The sequence below is a fragment of the Lytechinus variegatus genome, chromosome 8 (assembly GCF_018143015.1).
Source record: "Lytechinus variegatus isolate NC3 chromosome 8, Lvar_3.0, whole genome shotgun sequence".
Lineage (NCBI taxonomy): Eukaryota > Metazoa > Echinodermata > Echinoidea > Temnopleuroida > Toxopneustidae > Lytechinus > Lytechinus variegatus.
Window position 1 is genome coordinate 38,175,233 of NC_054747.1, and position 18,674 is coordinate 38,193,906.

The window sequence follows — 18,674 nt, forward strand, 5'->3', positions numbered from 1 at the left end:
CCTACCTCGGGCCACCTTTTAGCGAACCTACCTGAGACCACATCCAGAGGTAGTCTTGGGTAGGTATCGGGCCGGCCCCGGTCCACCGATTCGTAGATGTAAACGCACACAAGCTTTCGAACCTATATCAGTCCGTTCGCAAGGCTGTCAATTTACGTCATAGCGCACGCTATCCTCTCCCCAGCCCTGTCATTCTTCGGTGTTTTGCGGCATGCGACATGGGAATTGTGATTTATAAAGTCTTTGATTTGAGGGAAAGAATTATAAACATTTTAAACATATCCTTTTCAAGTCGATCATATCTTCAACGACTGCTGGGATTATCAGCATTCTTCCAGAATCTGGGTAAAGGTAAAGGGTCTCTGGAAATGATCGGCAACAACTTCAATTAGCGCGCGCAAATTACTGAGAGCCTAGATCGAGAGCGCCCTTTGGAGTCAGCATTCGGATACCGCTCGAAACAGTACCGATAGGGGAGGAAGTCCGGCAGCCCAGGAGGTTTATTCAACGAAAGCCGGACAAGCAAATGACCCCATAGCTGGATGGCATGGACTTGAAGTTTACAAAAATGCATTGCTGCCGGGTTCTATGCGTGGTCTTCCCTCCGAAATGACGTAATATTTGACGTCTCTACAAAATGGCCCTATTTCACCATTTTGCAGACATTCTACACATAGGCATGAAGTCAAGGGAGAATATCTCAGCCAAATCATGCTTGTTTTGTATGAAACTTTCACAATATATTGTTCAAGTAGTGCACAAGAGATATACAAAATTTCACGAACAGAAATTATTGTTTATCATATGCAAATTACGTAATGAAATTTGCATATCATTAGTTTTGGAGATTTCTTGCATAAAAAATTGTCGAAAATCGATTCAGAAATTTATTTTTCTTTTTTGGTGTACTTTATTTGATATTTTTTCTCTCAAGCATAGTATCATTGTCTTCATCTATATCTCTACTTTAAGAAAATATATAACAGTTATTGAAAAAGTCATTATAGACTGTGATTTCAGCCCCCCTTTTCAATATGGTGCGCACATAGAAATCGTGCGTTTTGGCCTATTTTCACCATATAGCTGAGGTGGGCGACCGATATGCCTACTTTATTAGTGCTTCTTGCATTTTGCATGATATTAAATCTTCCAAACAACATATTTTCATCTTCATTTTGAATCTGGTGATACATCAATGATTTCAGCACAGATTGATAGCCATTAGGCAGTCTATAGCTACGTTTTCAGCCTAGTTTTCAACAACGAACCTATACCATGTAAGACTGCATCGTTGTAGTCGAGTCGAATAAAGGTTCCTGTGTACCATCAATATATTTTTCACTCAACGTTTTGGTATTTGTCTAAAGTGTCTCGTTAATGAATCTTGATGTTCCCTTCCCAAAATCGTGTCCAACGTGGTTCAAAATTGATATCTTTGGCGGCCCTCTTGGACTTTTTTAAAAATGAAAATCAATTATTTTCATATTTTATTGCACAGAGTCTGACAATGGGACAATCTTTTAATCAATACGCATTTCTCTATGATTGGGATAGTAGAAATCGATTTAATTCGTTTTCTGATGATATATTTTGAAATAAAATTTATCCCGAAATGGGCATGATTTTGGTCAAAAATTTGCATGAGCATTGATCTGTTCAATCATTAACATCAACAACTATTTCAAAATATCAGCATTCGACACGAAAGAGGATATAATATACCGACAATACTGTAACGCTTCATGACCAAGTTAAAGGGCAAATACCATTATTACCCATTTATTGGAAAAAATGCCACTTTGGAGCCCATATTAAGGCAAAAACGTTTCTGATATGGAATAAAGCCACTTTCATTCTTTTTAAACTACATGGAGATAAGTGGGGTAGAGTTTCCTCTATCTGCTACTAGCATACTCAAGCATACCCCCTTCAGGGAGCGTCGAAATCACTCACCCTTTTTCATATTTTACCTATTTGTGGGAAAATATGCTTTTTCAAGCCCCATTGAGGCAAAAAGTGTTGCTGCTACGTAGTACGGCCACTTTCATTGTTTTTAAACTATGTGGAGACAAGATCTGCTACATATAAAGAAGTGCTGGTACAGTAAAGCCTACCACCTTTGGGAACTGCCAAAGTTACCCGCCCCTTTTACGTAATTTGCAAATTCATGGGAAAATGTGGTATTTTCGAGCCCCCATTGAGGCAAAAGGTGTTTCTGCTATGTAGTAAAACTACTCTTATTGCTTTTAAACTATATGGAGACAAACGAGTAGAGTTTCCTCTATCTGCTACATATAAAGAGGTGTTGGCATATTGGAACATACCCCCCTTAGGGGTCACCAAAATCACCTACCCTATTTCATATTTTAATTATTTATGGGAAAATATGCTATTTTCGAGCCCCCATTGAGGCAAAAGGTGTTTCTGCTATGTGGTAAAACTACTCTTATTGCTTTTAAACTATATGGAGACGAAAGAGTAGAATTTTTTCTATCTGCTACATATAAAGAGGTGTTGGCATATTGGAACATACCCCCCTTAGGGGGTCACCAAAATCACCTACCCTATTTCATATTTTAATTAAATATGGGAAAATACGCTATTTTCGAGCCCCCATTGTGGCAAAAGGTGTTTCTGCTATGTGGTAAAACTACTCTTATTGCTTTTAAACTATATGGAGACGAAAGAGTAGAGTTTCCTCTATCTGCTACATATAAAGAGGTGTTGGCGTATTGGAACATACCCCCTTAGGGGGTCACCAAAATCACCTACCCTATTTCATATTTTAATTATTTATGGGAAAATATGCTATTTTCGAGCCCCCATTGAGGCAAAAGGTGTTTCTGCTATGTAGTAAAACTACTCTTATTGCTTTTAAACTATATGGAGACAAACGAGTAGAGTTTCCTCTATCTGCTACATATAAAGAGGTGTTGGCATATTGGAACATACCCCCTTAGGGGGTCACCAAAATCACCTACCCTATTTCATAATTTAACTATTTTGGGGGAAAATATGCTATTTTCGAGCCCCCATGGAGGCAAAAGTGTTTCTGCTATGTAGTAAGGCCACCTTTATTATTTTCAAACTATATGGAGACGAAAGAGTAGACTTTCCTCTATCTGCTACATATAAAGAAGTCCTGGTACAGTAAAGCCTACTACCTTTGGGAACTGCCAAAGTTACCCGCCCCTTTTACGTAATTTGCAAATTCATGGGAAAATGTGGTATTTTCGAGCCCCCATTGAGGCAAAAGGTGTTTCTGCTATGTGGTAAAACTACTCTTATTGCTTTTAAACTATATGGAGACGAAAGAGTAGAGTTTCCTCTATCTGCTACATATAAAGAGGTGTTGGCGTATTGGAACATACCCCCCTTAGGGGGTCACCAAAATCACCTACCCTATTTCATATTTTAATTATTTATGGGAAAATATGCTATTTTCGAGCCCCCATTGAGGCAAAAGGTGTTTCTGCTATGTGGTAAAACTACTCTTATTGCTTTTAAACTATATGGAGACGAAAGAGTAGAGTTTCCTCTATCTGCTACATATAAAGAGGTGTTGGCATATTGGAACATACCCCCTTAGGGGTCACCAAAATCACCTACCCTATTTCATATTTTAATTAAATATGGGAAAATACGCTATTTTCGAGCCCCCATTGTGGCAAAAGGTGTTTCTGCTATGTGGTAAAACTACTCTTATTGCTTTTAAACTATATGGAGACGAAAGAGTAGAGTTTCCTCTATCTGCTACATATAAAGAGGTGTTGGCGTATTGGAACATACCCCCCTTAGGGGGTCACCAAAATCACCTACCCTATTTCATATTTTAATTATTTATGGGAAAATATGCTATTTTCGAGCCCCCATTGAGGCAAAAGGTGTTTCTGCTATGTAGTAAAACTACTCTTATTGCTTTTAAACTATATGGAGACAAACGAGTAGAGTTTCCTCTATCTGCTACATATAAAGAGGTGTTGGCATATTGGAACATACCCCCTTAGGGGGTCACCAAAATCACCTACCCTATTTCATAATTTAACTATTTTGGGGGAAATATGCTATTTTCGAGCCCCCATGGAGGCAAAAGTGTTTCTGCTATGTAGTAAGGCCACCTTTATTATTTTCAAACTATATGGAGACGAAAGAGTAGACTTTCCTCTATCTGCTACATATAAAGAAGTCCTGGTACAGTAAAGCCTACTACCTTTGGGAACTGCCAAAGTTACCCGCCCCTTTTACGTAATTTGCAAATTCATGGGAAAATGTGGTATTTTCGAGCCCCCATTGAGGCAAAAGGTGTTTCTGCTATGTGGTAAAACTACTCTTATTGCTTTTAAACTATATGGAGACGAAAGAGTAGAGTTTCCTCTATCTGCTACATATAAAGAGGTGTTGGCGTATTGGAACATACCCCCTTAGGGGGTCACCAAAATCACCTACCCTATTTCATATTTTAATTATTTATGGGAAAATATGCTATTTTCGAGCCCCCATTGAGGCAAAAGGTGTTTCTGCTATGTAGTAAAACTACTCTTATTGCTTTTAAACTATATGGAGACGAAAGAGTAGAGTTTCCTCTATCTGCTACATATAAAGAGGTGTTGGCATATTGGAACATACCCCCCTAATGGGGTCGCCGAAATCACCTACCCTTTTTCCATACTTTACCTGTTTATGGGAAAATGTGCTATTTTCGAGCCCCCATTCAGGCAAAAAGCGTTTCTGCTATATGGTGAAGCAAGTTTCATTCTTTTGAAACTACATGGAATTAAAGGAGTAGACTTTCTTCAATCTGCTGCTAATAAGTGGTTGCACAGCAAAGTCTATCCCCTCCGGGGGTTCCGAAAGTCACCCACCCCTTTTCCATATTTTTTCCAATATGGGGAAAATCTGCCAATCTTGGAGCCTCTGAAGAAGGTAGCAGTCGATGTGCCAGCACTTTTTTTACATGTAGCTTCTTCGTTTATTTCCGAGTGGTTTCCAAAATCAAAGCTAGCTTTACTATATAGCAGAAATGCCCTTTTGTCTGAATGGGGGCTCAAACATTGCATTTTATTACAATAAAGAATGAAAATAGACATATGTAACTGATAAAGAAGATCCTACTTTGTCATCTTTATGTGGTTACAAAACAAAAACAAGGGCTTTACCGCAGGCAGAAACGCTGTTTGCCTAAAAATTACTAATTTTCCGAGAAACTGGCAAGATACGAAAAAAAGATTGGGTGACTTTGGCAGCCCCCTGAGGGGTACGCTTTGCAATGCCCCAATTTCTTTATATGTAGCTGATAGAGAAAAGTGATTTAAAGGAAAAAAACTACATACTCAAAACAAAATTTTACCACATTGGGGGCTCCGAAAAGCAAGATATCATAATAGTCAAGCTATGGATAATGGTATGGCACTGTATGTAACATTTTACTGGTTCTTGTGGGACTATGCTTTCAGGTGCCCGAGAGTAATTGCATGAAAAATGAAAATGCAGAGCAATGCCTCGAACTTCTATCTTTTTCAAGAGATTTGATTATCATGAAAATTGCTTTGTGTAGAAAATGCATTTTACCCTCATACACATGATACAAGTAATACATACCTAAGTACGTTATTTTCTGCTGTTAGGCACATCAACAAAGGCGATCGGATGCAAGATGAAACAGATAGATGTCAATGCACATGAACATTTTGGTTCAAAATTTTTGATGAATTCTTTTTTTTAATATATTAACCGGACTATTCAGAAAACAATTTCAACCGATTTCTACTATCCAAATCCTAGTGAAATGCGTATTGATTTAAAATTTCCCATTGTCAGACTTTGTGCAATAAAATATGAAAAAATGATTTTCATTAAAAAAAGTCCAAGAGGGCCGCCAAAGATAACAATTTTGAACTCCGTTGGACACGATTTTGAGAAGGGAATATCAAGATTCATTAACTAGACACTTTAGGCAAATACCAAAACATTGAGTGAAAAATATTTTGATGGTACATAGAAACCCCCTTATCCGACTCGACTAGAACGATGCAGTCATACATGGTATAGGTTCGTTGTTGAAAACTAGGCTGAAAACGTAGCCTATAGACTGCCCAGTGGGCAATCAATTTTTGCTGAAATCATTGATTGATCACCAGAGACATAATGAAGAGGAAAACATGATGTTTGGAAGATTTAATATCATGCAAAATGCAGGAAACATCAATGAAGTAGGCATATCATTCGCACACCTCAGCCATATGGTGAAAATGGGCCAAAAACGCACGATTTCTACGTGCGCACCATATTGGAAAGGGGGCTGAAATCACAGTCTATAATGACTTTTTCAATTACTGTTATATATTTTCTTAAAGTAGAGATATAGATGAAGACAATGATATTATGCTTGAGAGGAAAAATATCCAATAAAGTACACTAAAAAAGAAAATATATTTCTGAATCGATTTTTGACAAATTTTTATGCGAGAAATCTCCAAAAGTAATGACATGCAAATTTCATTACGTAATTTGCATATGTAAACAATAATTTCTGTTCGTGAAATTTTGCATATCTCTTGTGCACTACTTGAACAATATATTGTGAAAGTTTCATACAAAACAAGCATGATTTGGCTGAGATATTCTCCCTTGACTTCATGCTATGTGTAGAATGTCTGCAAAATGGTAAAATAGGGCCATTTTGTAGTGACGTCATATATTACGTCATTTCGGAGGGAAGACCACGCATAGAACCCGGCAGCAATGCATTTTTGTAAACTTCAAGGTCTATGCCATCCAGCTATGGGGTCATTTGCTTGTCCGGCTTTCGGTTGAATAAACCTCCTGGGCTGCCGGACTAGAATGAATGCTGTGATGTAAACAGACCACATTTCGGACTCGGTCCGTTCGCGAAGCTAATCCACCAATAATCCAGTCAAGGTTGCAAGTGGACTCGATCAGGTCTCGGGTAGGAAACTTTCAGATGTAACAGGGGTCTAATTTTCACCTTAGCACCACCACAAGAACGACCATGATCATCACCTACCAAATGGTCTAAGATGCCCAGTTGAAATGACACCATCTTTCCTGTAGGTGATCTTTGGAGGAAACTCCACATCCACCCTGTTGTCCTTCGGGAAGTTGACTTTGGCTTGGCATAAACCCAGCAACATGGCAAGCAGGACGAGTGGGACTGAAAGAGCCATTGTGCTGAATTTCATCTATAATAATAATAATAATAAAGAAGAAGACAAGACACAAATCATGATAAATTTTTAGAAGTATATTTTGCACTTTGGGCATCTATGTATGAATACCCTACATGGTGAAATGCCATTTGGTCTAATTAAGCAATTTGGTCTAATCTCACTATACCCCCTTTTAGAAGTTATTCCTCAAGTGGGGGGGGGGGGGGCACTTGGATTTGATCAGGGGAGGGTTATGTGGTTCAAAACATCTGTAACCATTGTCCCAAGAATGGAAGTTGTTTGTGAGATGAGGGGCTATAAGAACTACATCAATCAGATGGCTGTCCGCGAATGGGAATGCTTGATAACTGGAAGTTAACATTAACAATGGGTCTCTGAGAACAGATGCCTGAAATGAGAGGCTAATATAGAATAGAATAGAAAAGAAATGGTTTATTTGAACAAAAGAAATCATTTGCAGCCCAAAGGCCGAATTACTGATTTTCAGACAAATACAAAAATATACATGTACATAAAAATGATAACATAATGAGAAATGGGAATTAGAAACACAATCCAAAATACGTGAAAAAAAATCACATGCCTGGGGTAAATACATATACGTTATTGGCAAATCAGTCATCATTGTAATACAATCATTTTATAACCATTTACTATTTGATTCATTATCGTAATTAATCTAAGATTTGATTAAATTATTGTTATCATTACAATCGATATCATATTTAATTCATATATGAATGGGGGAGAATGGGTTGGTCAATGAAAAAGGGTGAAAATTATATAAATTTATTTGTTTGGCAGCACCTGTGCCTGGGAGGTGAAAAGCATATTGAATCACTATGACCAGCAGGTCTCTCCTCCCGATATAACTGATTGGGGGAGTGCAGGTGGACCACTACACCGGGGTTTCCCCCTACTCTTTATGAACAATGCAGTGGGTTCTTAAACGTGCAAAGGTGGTGACTCTCCTCAACACGGGGACTCCATTTAATGTCCTATCCAAAGGACGGAGTGTTTTTCCATTGTAACATAGCCTGCATCTATGAAACATGGTAGAGACGTTTACACACAATGCACTGGCTTTAGTCATCTGCCCCGGGTGGACTCAAACCCAAGATCTTTGGTTCGATATGCTTTAGAGGAAACGGCTGGCAAGGCATGAAAGGGGTTCTTACGGACCACATACATGTATACATTGTACATGATGGTACACATACTGCCTTTATACATGTACATGAGTTCCCCCAACCTTCAATGGTCATACTTTATCAATCATAATCACCAGTGTTTATAAATCACATATGAATTCTCCTTAATCACTAGTGGTTATTGATTGCCTATCATGATTGTTCATCACTCCATACCATGCATACACATGCATGGTATGGAGTGCATGTTACAATATGTCTGATGATACTGATCACCACTTGTTATAACTGCGCTAAAATACTATAGAACTATACTAACGAGGTGATAAAAAAAATACCCATGTACGTAATAGCAGGCCTCAATATCTATTGTCTCATTGCTAGCATTGGTTTAGCAAATTGAAGTTTTATTTGGAGGGTCTAATCAGAACTACAGTCCTTAGGGAAAATTGATTTGATTAAAAAAAAATACATAATGCTGAATACTTCACCAAAGTTGGATGTGAAGCTAATGGCATTTTAAATTTGTGTATTTATGGACAGTCTATGAGAGAGTACTTTTAAAATCTGCTGTGCAAACCGAATGCGCAGCCTATAGAGACTTGTGGTAGTATTGTATGAAGAGCCACCTGTAGACCAAAGTTTCAATAAGGTTCTGTACCTAAAGACTAAAATGATGTCACACTCAAGTGCTTTCAAAACTCATTTCCCAATAGCTTCATGGTTACAAGGTATCGTATGTATACCTTTCCAATAGACTGCTTTGCATGCAATCTGTAGCTGCATGAAGACAATGGAGTGTTAGAAAATATTGTTAGAGTGATCTTTTATTAATGAGGACCATATGGTTGACAAATAAAAATGCAAAGTGGGAGAATATCTGATATTAAAGCAGCATGCATACTAATTGGGAATAATGTGCATATATGTGTACATCAGGGCTCGGTAACACAAGATAAGCAATTATTCGCCATTAAAATGGAACGAAATGAAATATTGCTTTTGAAACATCAAAATATTGTGTATTTTGAACATTTCCCACTGTTATGGCAAGTAATACCATGTATGAACAGCCATAGATTATCATCTTTCTCTGTACAGTAGGCCTACTATATAGGTAGTGTACATAGCAGAAGACTGCTTGCATTATTGAAAACATTATTGGGAACAGTTCTACAGTCTTAATACCAGCTGACATTTAAGAACAGAGTTAAAACATCAATAATCAAGTGTGTAAAAATGACCCTACTATTTTAATAAGTACTAGCCTATACTAGGTAAATTTGAAATTAGCATCTTGAATAAAAAAAGGTTATGAAACGTGAACAAGACATATTTTCCTCACGTCATTGCAATAATGCATTCAAAGTAGAAATGCTACAAATATCTTGCTTTGAAATCTGCCTATACATGTAGATAGCAATGAAAGAAATGAAAGGTCATTTGACCAAAATTGTCCATGAAGTAACTGGAGCCTTGTTAACATTGAACTTACCATTCATGGCAAAGTGAAGAAGCAATGTATGTATAGATCTATGTTGGGTAATGATTTAGGAACTCATAGGAAGTGAGTTTCAAATACCTGCCTTTTCTTATCTACAAAGGCATGGCCATGGAACCCTTCAGTAGAAAATCTTCCTAATAAGTGGTTAAAATGTTTCATTAAAAAAAAAATCAAAATTTGGTGACATTTCTTTAAGCATTGCTATATTCCTAAACAAGTGGAATGCCTCTGGCCGTCTCACCTGCATCACGCGGTTCAATATAGCAGCAGTGCTGACTTTGAAAACTACTCTAACTCGCACAAGATGTTCAGTGATACATGGTTACTCTTATGTCCACTTTTTATGAACTAGACCAATAAACTTACAGAGATATGATGGTTATTCAACAAAAAACCCCATCACGGCCAAAGTTCATTGATCTTACATGACCTTTGACCTTGATCATGTGACCTGAAACTCACACAGGATGTTCAGTGATACTTAATTACTCTTATGTACAAGTTTCATGAATCAGATCCATAAACTTTCAAAGTTATGATGGTAATTCAACAGATACACCCAATTCGGCCAAAGTTCATTGACCTTTGACCTTGGTCATGTGACCTGAAATGCGCACAGGATGTTCAGTGATACTTGATTACTCTAATGTCCAAGTTTAACGAACTAGACCAATAAACTTTGAAAGTTATGATGGTAATTCAACAGATACCCCCGATTCGGCCAAAGTTCATTGACCCTAAATGACCTTTGACCTTAATCATGAGACCTGAAACTTGCACAAAATGTTCAGTGATGCTTGATTACTATCATGTCCAAGTTTCATGAATCAGATCCATAAACTTTCAAAGTTATGATGGGAATTCAACAGATACCCCAAATTCGGCCAAAGTTCATTGACCCTAAATGACCTTTGACCTTGGTCATGTGACGTGAAACTCATGCAGGATGTTCAGTGATACTTGATTAACCTTATGTCCAAGTTTCATGAACTAGGTCCATATGTTTTCTAAGTTATGATGACATTTCAAAAACTAAACCTCAGGTTAAGATTTTGATGTTGATTCCTCCAACATGGTCTAAGTTCATTGACCCTAAATGACCTTTGACCTTGGTCATGTGACATGAAACTGTAATAGGATGTTCAGTAATACTTGATTAACCTTATGGCCAAGTTTCATGAACTAGGTCCATATACTTTCTAAGTTATGATGTCATTTCAAAAACTTAACCTCAGGTTAAGATTTGATGTTGACGCCGCCGTCGGAAAAGCGGCGCCTATAGTCTCACTCTGCTATGCAGGTGAGACAAAAACAATAAAAACATAATTCATGAAAGCCTAAATGTGAACAACTACAGGGTCATACTCTAGGAGGTCATTTGCTTGAAACATAATTTATGCAAAGATTACTACAGTACAAATTACCTCTGGTTATTAGCACAAAACCCTTTTTTATAAACAGCAAAATTTGTGTATGTGGACTGCTCCATCATGCTCTATTTATGGTGGTCCAGGCTGGAAGTATTTTTATCTCAATAAATATAGTATAATTCACAGAGCAAATTGCTGAAAATTTGATCAAAATCAGATAACAAATAACAAAGTTTTGAATTTTAAAGATTTGCATCATTCCGGTGAAACAGTTCTAGGCATGTCTTTATGAATATTCATTAGGTGGGATGATGATGTCATATCCCCATTTGTTCTTTTTTTATTTTATTACACTGTATATGAAATCAGGTTTATTCAATATTTTTCCACCAAGAACTAAAACAATTGGATTGACAACTGATTATTAGTGCATCAGTTATTTATTGCAGCAACTTATTTCATCATAATGGAGACACATCATTTGCACATGTATGAAAAAAGAAAACCTTTCTGATTTAATGAAATAGCATTGAAAAAAAGAGGAAAGTGCGGATATGACATCATCAAGCCCAACTAATGAATATTCATGTCAATGTGCATAACTGTTTTCACAAAATATTGATAAACTTTAAAATACAAGAACTTTATTTGTTATCCGATTTTGATGAAATTTTCAGCATTTCGCTTTGTGAAGCAAGCACTCTTTTTGTAACCCCCACATTATCAATTATGTGTGTAAAAAAGTAAGCCCTACATGTAGTCTGTAACACTTACCTGAATAGCAGAAAACTCTTTCTTCTATTGATTTCACACACGCCAATAGTTGTGCAGATGTGAACTGCTCTACACCTCACATAAAACTGTTTCTATTGTTTGGAACACCACTGAATGTCAAACCCTGTCCTATACATATATAAAGCCTGAAAATGAAGCAAACAAAAGGTTCCTCAATAAATCTCACACGGTGTCAAAAACCCACTGAAAAATTCATAGAGTATACATGTACATCCCACGTGGCGATAACTTGAGAAGGATCGAGCGACGATTTATGGTGATGATGTGGATCTTAGCTTGGATAGGAATATGATGTGGCAGGATTAACGTGTTAATACAGTATTGGTCCGATGTATGTAATTAGCTCTCAGAGGGGAGAGAGGACTCGAGTTCATTTTACAGCAAACATTGATCCGATAAATCACGGCGGTTGTTTGCCGTACTTGAAGCATCTGGTTGAGAGCACCAGGTGGGGAGGTACATGTAGTTAGTAAGTTGAGAGCACCAGGTGGGGAGGTACATGTAGTTAGTAAGTGTACAAGAGAGAAACGTTTGATTCCCACATATAGACAACTGTACGACAGAAATTGGTATATATACAGGGCTGTACAGATTAATATCTGAAGTATATTACTATTTTGTTTTGTTTATTATTATCATGCATTATTATGTAAGGTTTTACTTTGTAATTTCTTGTGTATATTTTTAATGTTTTTATTTGTATAGACAGGGCTCCTTGGCAGAATACTTGAGATTGAAAGGGCTACCCTGTATAAAAGACCTAATAAATGAATAAATAAGAAATACATTGACGTTGATATGTCATTACCTGATAATCTGAATTTACATAATAATATGTATATTGTTGGAAAACAACAAAAATACAAGAAAAATAAGTGAAAATAATAAAATACAATATAGCTTTCAGTAATTGGCAGTGTATTAATTTAGAGAAAAATATAAATAAAATTTTATTAATGATTTCATTTGAGAAACATAGTAAGCATCAAGCAAATCAATTTATTTACTTCAAAGACTATTTAAATTCCATCTCTTGAAAATTGTTTAAAGATGACCTCATTCAGCTGCTGGTTTATGCTAGGAATGGTGTTTGAAAAATTGAAGAAATATTGGTTTTATTTCCTTGGCACAAATCAACCTGATATTAGAGTGGGCTTGTCCTTTAAGTAAATTCATCATTTGTACTGATTATACTTACACTCTCAATACAATATCTGAGAATAAATAAAGTAGTTTCAAATCAAATCATATCAAATCATTTATTTCCACAATAATATAAAAAACATTACAAACATGTACAGAATAGGAAACAAATATAATTGAAAAAGGAAAGTGAACCGAGTTGATCAAAAGTAATACAAAGAAATGTACATTACTGTGGGGGAGCCTAAGAAGACAAAATAAGTCTTAAAATGAGGCACCCAACATAAAATAGAAAGATAAGTGCTAGAATGGGAGAATATAAAAGCAATCAGAGAAAAGACAGAGAGAGAGAGAGAGAGGGGGAGGGGGTGCATATCCAAGGAAAGAATTATGGGAAAGAGAAAAACAAATAGATGGAGGGACAGAGAGGGTTAGAACAAGTGAGGGTGAAAAACATTAGAAACAGACAAAAGACAGATGGAAAGAAATATGGAAACCAACAAGAAAGGAACAGGGACAGAAAGACACAAAGAAAAAAAAGAAAAAGAAAGGAAGAAAGAATGAATGCCTCCCGGTCATTCAAGCGTGAAGACATACCACATAAATATGGTATCAAATTATTTGGGAGAAGATACTCTTTCCAGCCATATGTAAATATTATACATTCATGACAACTTCTTTGTAAATGACAAGCCCCCCCCCACCACCAAAAGTTGATTTGTATTAAAAGAGAAAAATCCAGCAGGCATAACACTGATGATATTTCATCAAAATCAGAATAAGTTACGACATTTCAACTTAGTTTTGCTTTAAATTTCACACTTGAGAGTTATATGCACATCTTGGTCAGTATGCAAATAAGGAGACTGATGACATCATCCACTATTTATTTTTTACATATGAAATACTCTTATTTTCTCCCCATTGTCAAGTGAATCAATGACTAATACCTCCCTGAACATGTTTATACTACATTGGTTCAGTCAAGTTGGTCCTTAGTGTCAAATATACATGTAGAAAATGAAATATTGTTTATTTCAAACAATAAAAAAAAAAAAAAAAAAAAATAGTGAGTGAAGGACATCATCGACTGTCTCATTTGCATGACACTGAATTTTGCATACATGTATCACTGTCTTTTGAAAAATAAGCGAAACTTTAAAATGACTTATTTTACATCTGATTTTATGAAATTTTCAGTGTTAAATGTATAGATTGATTTTTCTCTATTTTATATTCAAATCAACATGGGGTGGACTGTCTTGACCTTTGAATTAGGGGTCTGTGACACGTCAAATTTTTCTTACTCACATGGTATAGGGAAGGGAAAGATTGAAGATGAGGTAGGAGTAGACCATGTGTGATGAAAACGAATGGGTAAAACTGTCCAAAGAGACAATTCAACAATTTCTTTCTCTGTATACTGTAGGTAACCTGGTATTAATAAATAAATAAGTTGCCAGGTAATTGGAATTTATTATCAATTCAACACTATCAGTAAGAACTCATTTGTAACTAACAGACTTTATTTGTTTAGCACTATGGTATGCAAAAAGAAATAAATACAAGTTCATAGAGCCTAATACATATATGTGTGGCTTTTTTTGCATGAATTGCAGGGGCAGCAGAAAGGGAGGGCACTTTTATTGAAAGTATTCAGGATTTACGGTTGAAGAACAAGTTCACACCAACTAAATGTTCATTTAATGAAGAGAAAAATCCAACAAGCATAGCACTGAAAATTTCTTTAAAATTGGATGCAAAATAAGAAAGTTATGACATTTTTAATTTCCCCTTAATTTCACTATAGTTCAAAATGCACATCCTGGTTGATAAGAAAACGAGGGGACTGATGACGTCACACACTCACTATTTCTTTTGTATTTCATTGTATGAAATATTCTAATTTTCTCCTGATTGTCATTAATATGAAACAGTGTTTTATTCTTCCCTGAACATGTGAAATGAAGTTCTTTTAAACATTTTATGATTTAGTCATGGTGGTCCTACAGGTACATGTATCTGTAAAAATTGAAATATTAAGAAGGACGTCATTGAATCTCTCATTTGCGTATCACTGAGTTGTGCATATTGTGAAAACAAAGCCAAATTCTATAATGTCATAAATTGTTTATTTTACATGCAGGCCTACATCCGATTTTTGATGAAATTTTCAGCATTATGCTTGTTTGATTTTTCTCTTTAGATTCAAATCAACATTTTTCTGGGGTGGACTTGACCTTTAGATATGTGTGAAATCTAGTAAAAGCCAGTAATTGACTGGCTTAAATGAATGGGGAGTATTCAATGCTGAATTTATATATGAAAATAAATTTCTTATTTTTCCATTTTTTCTTCCCCATCAGTCTCTTTTTCTCCACTTTATTCTTCTCCATATTTCCAAATTATCATCATCACCTTCATCACTATCATTCCAATCATCATTATCAAATTTTCTGATTCCACCCCATTAATTTCATTATTTATAAAATGCAATTTTACCCCACTACAATAAGCCAGTTCGTAGTTCCTTTCTGCGCATGATCAAAAGATTCTACGCATGATCAGAGGAAGGTCATTTGTACTGAAGTGACATGGTGGTTTAAAATCTAATGAGATAAGCACCAACTTTGATGTCTTGATTATTCATATATTCTTTTGAATTGTGGTTTTCTTTTACATCCACAAAAAACAACAATGCGTCCACGAACGACTGGTATTTCACAGTTTGCCAAGTACATTGTGCAACATGCTATGATATGCATTCAAAGTAGGAATGCAACAAATACCTTCATAAAGTGTTCATTTGTGTGCTATTCTAGTCACCTGGTCTATTCAATTTCTTCATCCTGCTATGTAAGGCAAGCTTACATAATATCTTGCTTTGAAATCTGCCTATCATAATGAAAGAAATGAAAGGTCATTTAACCAAAATTGTCCATGAGGTAACTACGAACTGGTCTATTGCACATACAAGTATTTCAACAATTAAGAACACAAGAGCACATTACAGAAGGATATGCTTCTAAATCAAATCTAAATATCTAATGCAAAAGTGGAAAATTACAAATTTGTTTCCAATGATTAAATTAATTTTAATTAAATTAAATTACTGAGTGCAGGCAGAGTGCAGAGAGGCTCAGGGTGCTAGCACAGCAACAGTTCCTTTGGAAAAATAAAAATGTACACAAAGTCAACAAAGAGATCTGAAGTTACGGTACTACAAGTACAGCTTTACTAGTTGAACTATAAAAGACTATTGGTTCCAATGCCTATTGATCAAATTTATATACCAAAGTCAAGTGCTTTACTACCATGAATTGATTGACTAGGTCTAGGTATTGTTTAAAGTTTTAACAAATTGTTAAAATTGCAATGTGAACAGTTGGGCATTTTTTATTTGAACTCTGATTAAACTTTCAAATAACAACCAAAAGTTCAGTAGTGCTGTAAAACAAGTTATGATGAAATAATGTAATTTTCATTTTACTGTGTAGATCTACATTCAAATTTCAAGCATTTCAAACACTGTACATCAAAATAAATTCAATAATAATAATAATATACATATGTAGGGTATTTATATTGTGCACATATCCACCTTGTTAGGTGCTCAAGGCGCTCCTATATTACCAGGCTAGGCTACAGTGTAGGCGTTCATAGCGCACACAGCTTTTTAAGGAATTACTTCCTACCGGTACCCATTTGTGGATCAGTTTCTTGCTGAAGGAACTTACGCCATGGCTGGGATTCGAACCCACGACTCTCTGTTTAAAAGTCCGAAGACTAATCCACTGGGCCACAACGCTCCAATATGTGTATAAACTAGTAAGATTACAAATAATAATAATAGGCATTTATATAGCGCCATCTATCTAGAAATATTAATCACATAAGCCTATTATATATAGGCCTATTTCTTTAAAATTTTTCTGAGATATTTGGTACACTAACTCATAATAATATAAGGAACATTATCAACTGAAAGATTTTTGGAAATAAAATGAAATTCATGTTAAATCAGAGCTACCAAGCATCACGCATTAATATGCGTGAGACTCAAGCATTTTGGACTCTTGTTCATCCCTCAAATCTCTGTCTCACGCAACTATCACAGCCTATTCCCATATACATTGTACACAATGTCTGTTTCACTCATTCAATGAACAAGGTTATGATATAACCTTGTTCTCACTTAAATATCTCCATGTGTGGCAAAATAAGGGTGGCAATGTTTGGCTTATTTTCTTTTTCTTTGGGGCAAATGCTTGATTTTTTTACACTGACAGTTTCCATTACACCTATTTTTCATACAACTTGACTCTTATTTAAATTTGATTCTTTGAATTATATTTTTCTTAATTAAAAATAGAGATCAAAAAATGAAAATTTTCTTGCCATATTACTTTCCACCAATAGAGGGCGGACAAAAAAATATGCCCAAAATTCAAGTTTTTTAGTGCTCTGGTGAATACAAAAATTATTCCCAAGTTACTAATGTAAAATAAATTGCAACTCTATGAAAATTAGTAATTTTGGTCACAAAAGTGATATTTTAGTGATTTTTTAATGTGTGTGCTCTGTACAACATTGGCATACCATAATCCTACACCTAATCCTACATGTTGATTGCCCACAGGCAGGGTGGTAGCAGTGAACAAGTGCTCAGATTCACAGAATATCTCACGCATAGCTGGTCTTTGAACTTCGCATCTCTGGTTAAATCTGAACTCGTTAGGTGCGCAGACTTCGGGACCACCATAGTACTAAGACCAAAACTTCACAAAAGCTTCAGTCTCTCTCTGTATTTTTAAATTTGGTTGTTCCGCTGAACTGTACTGTGTTGGCTCACTTTGTTGAATAAATCCCCAGAAACGAGGTTATTCCTGTCTTAGGCTTAACTGTGTAGGTACAGTCTCTGAACCAGCCAAGGACGACAATAAATAGAGCATGCCATGGTATTCAATATATACAATGTAGATCTGGTGAGTAGCATTACGGTAATAAAAACAACAAGCACCAGGTACCGGACGGATCGGGGGCCGGAGCTCGGGCCTGCACATACTGACGAGCAGTAGCAATTTACAGCTACCGGTACCGAAAGCTTCAAACATTAAGAAGCGCTGCGACATGCAAACAAACGACAATTAACAAAATGAAGCCAAAATTAATTACTACAGAACCTACCTTTCCTGATGAGCCTAAAAAGCAAATTAGACACAAAATAGAAGAGAAAAGCCAGAAGATCTTGGGATCTTTCCACACCGGTCCGTCTACAGCCGAACACGGATACAGAGAGAACGAACGTCGACGACGCGAGAAGTTTATTTTTTTTTCGGGGATCTCCCTCCTTGGAATGAGCATGCGTGGTATCAAAGATACTACTATCTTTGGCGATATGTCTGCTCCTGTGGGACGTGTGCCTGGGAAAAATGGGTGCGACCCTTTGCTCGTGACCCAACTATAGGTGTAAACATAAGAAAGTCTACGATTTAAAACGGATTATTTGGGTTGTTTTGGGATT

The 18,674-nt window shown here is 36.1% G+C and overlaps 1 protein-coding gene across 1 annotated transcript in view; it reads right to left on the minus strand.

Annotated features, from left to right (window-relative positions):
• The window catches only part of LOC121419712, a 33,658-nt gene extending 15,208 nt beyond the window's left edge, over nucleotides 1-18,450 (minus strand). The window contains exons 1-3 of the mRNA XM_041614169.1: nucleotides 18,338-18,450; nucleotides 11,987-12,132; nucleotides 7,025-7,199 (exon numbers count right to left, since the gene is read on the minus strand). Coding sequence (XP_041470103.1) covers nucleotides 7,025-7,199 — 175 coding nt within the window. The 5' untranslated portion in view covers nucleotides 11,987-12,132; nucleotides 18,338-18,450. The remainder of the gene's footprint in view (nucleotides 1-7,024; nucleotides 7,200-11,986; nucleotides 12,133-18,337) is intronic.
• Between the last annotated feature and the right edge of the window lie 224 nt (nucleotides 18,451-18,674).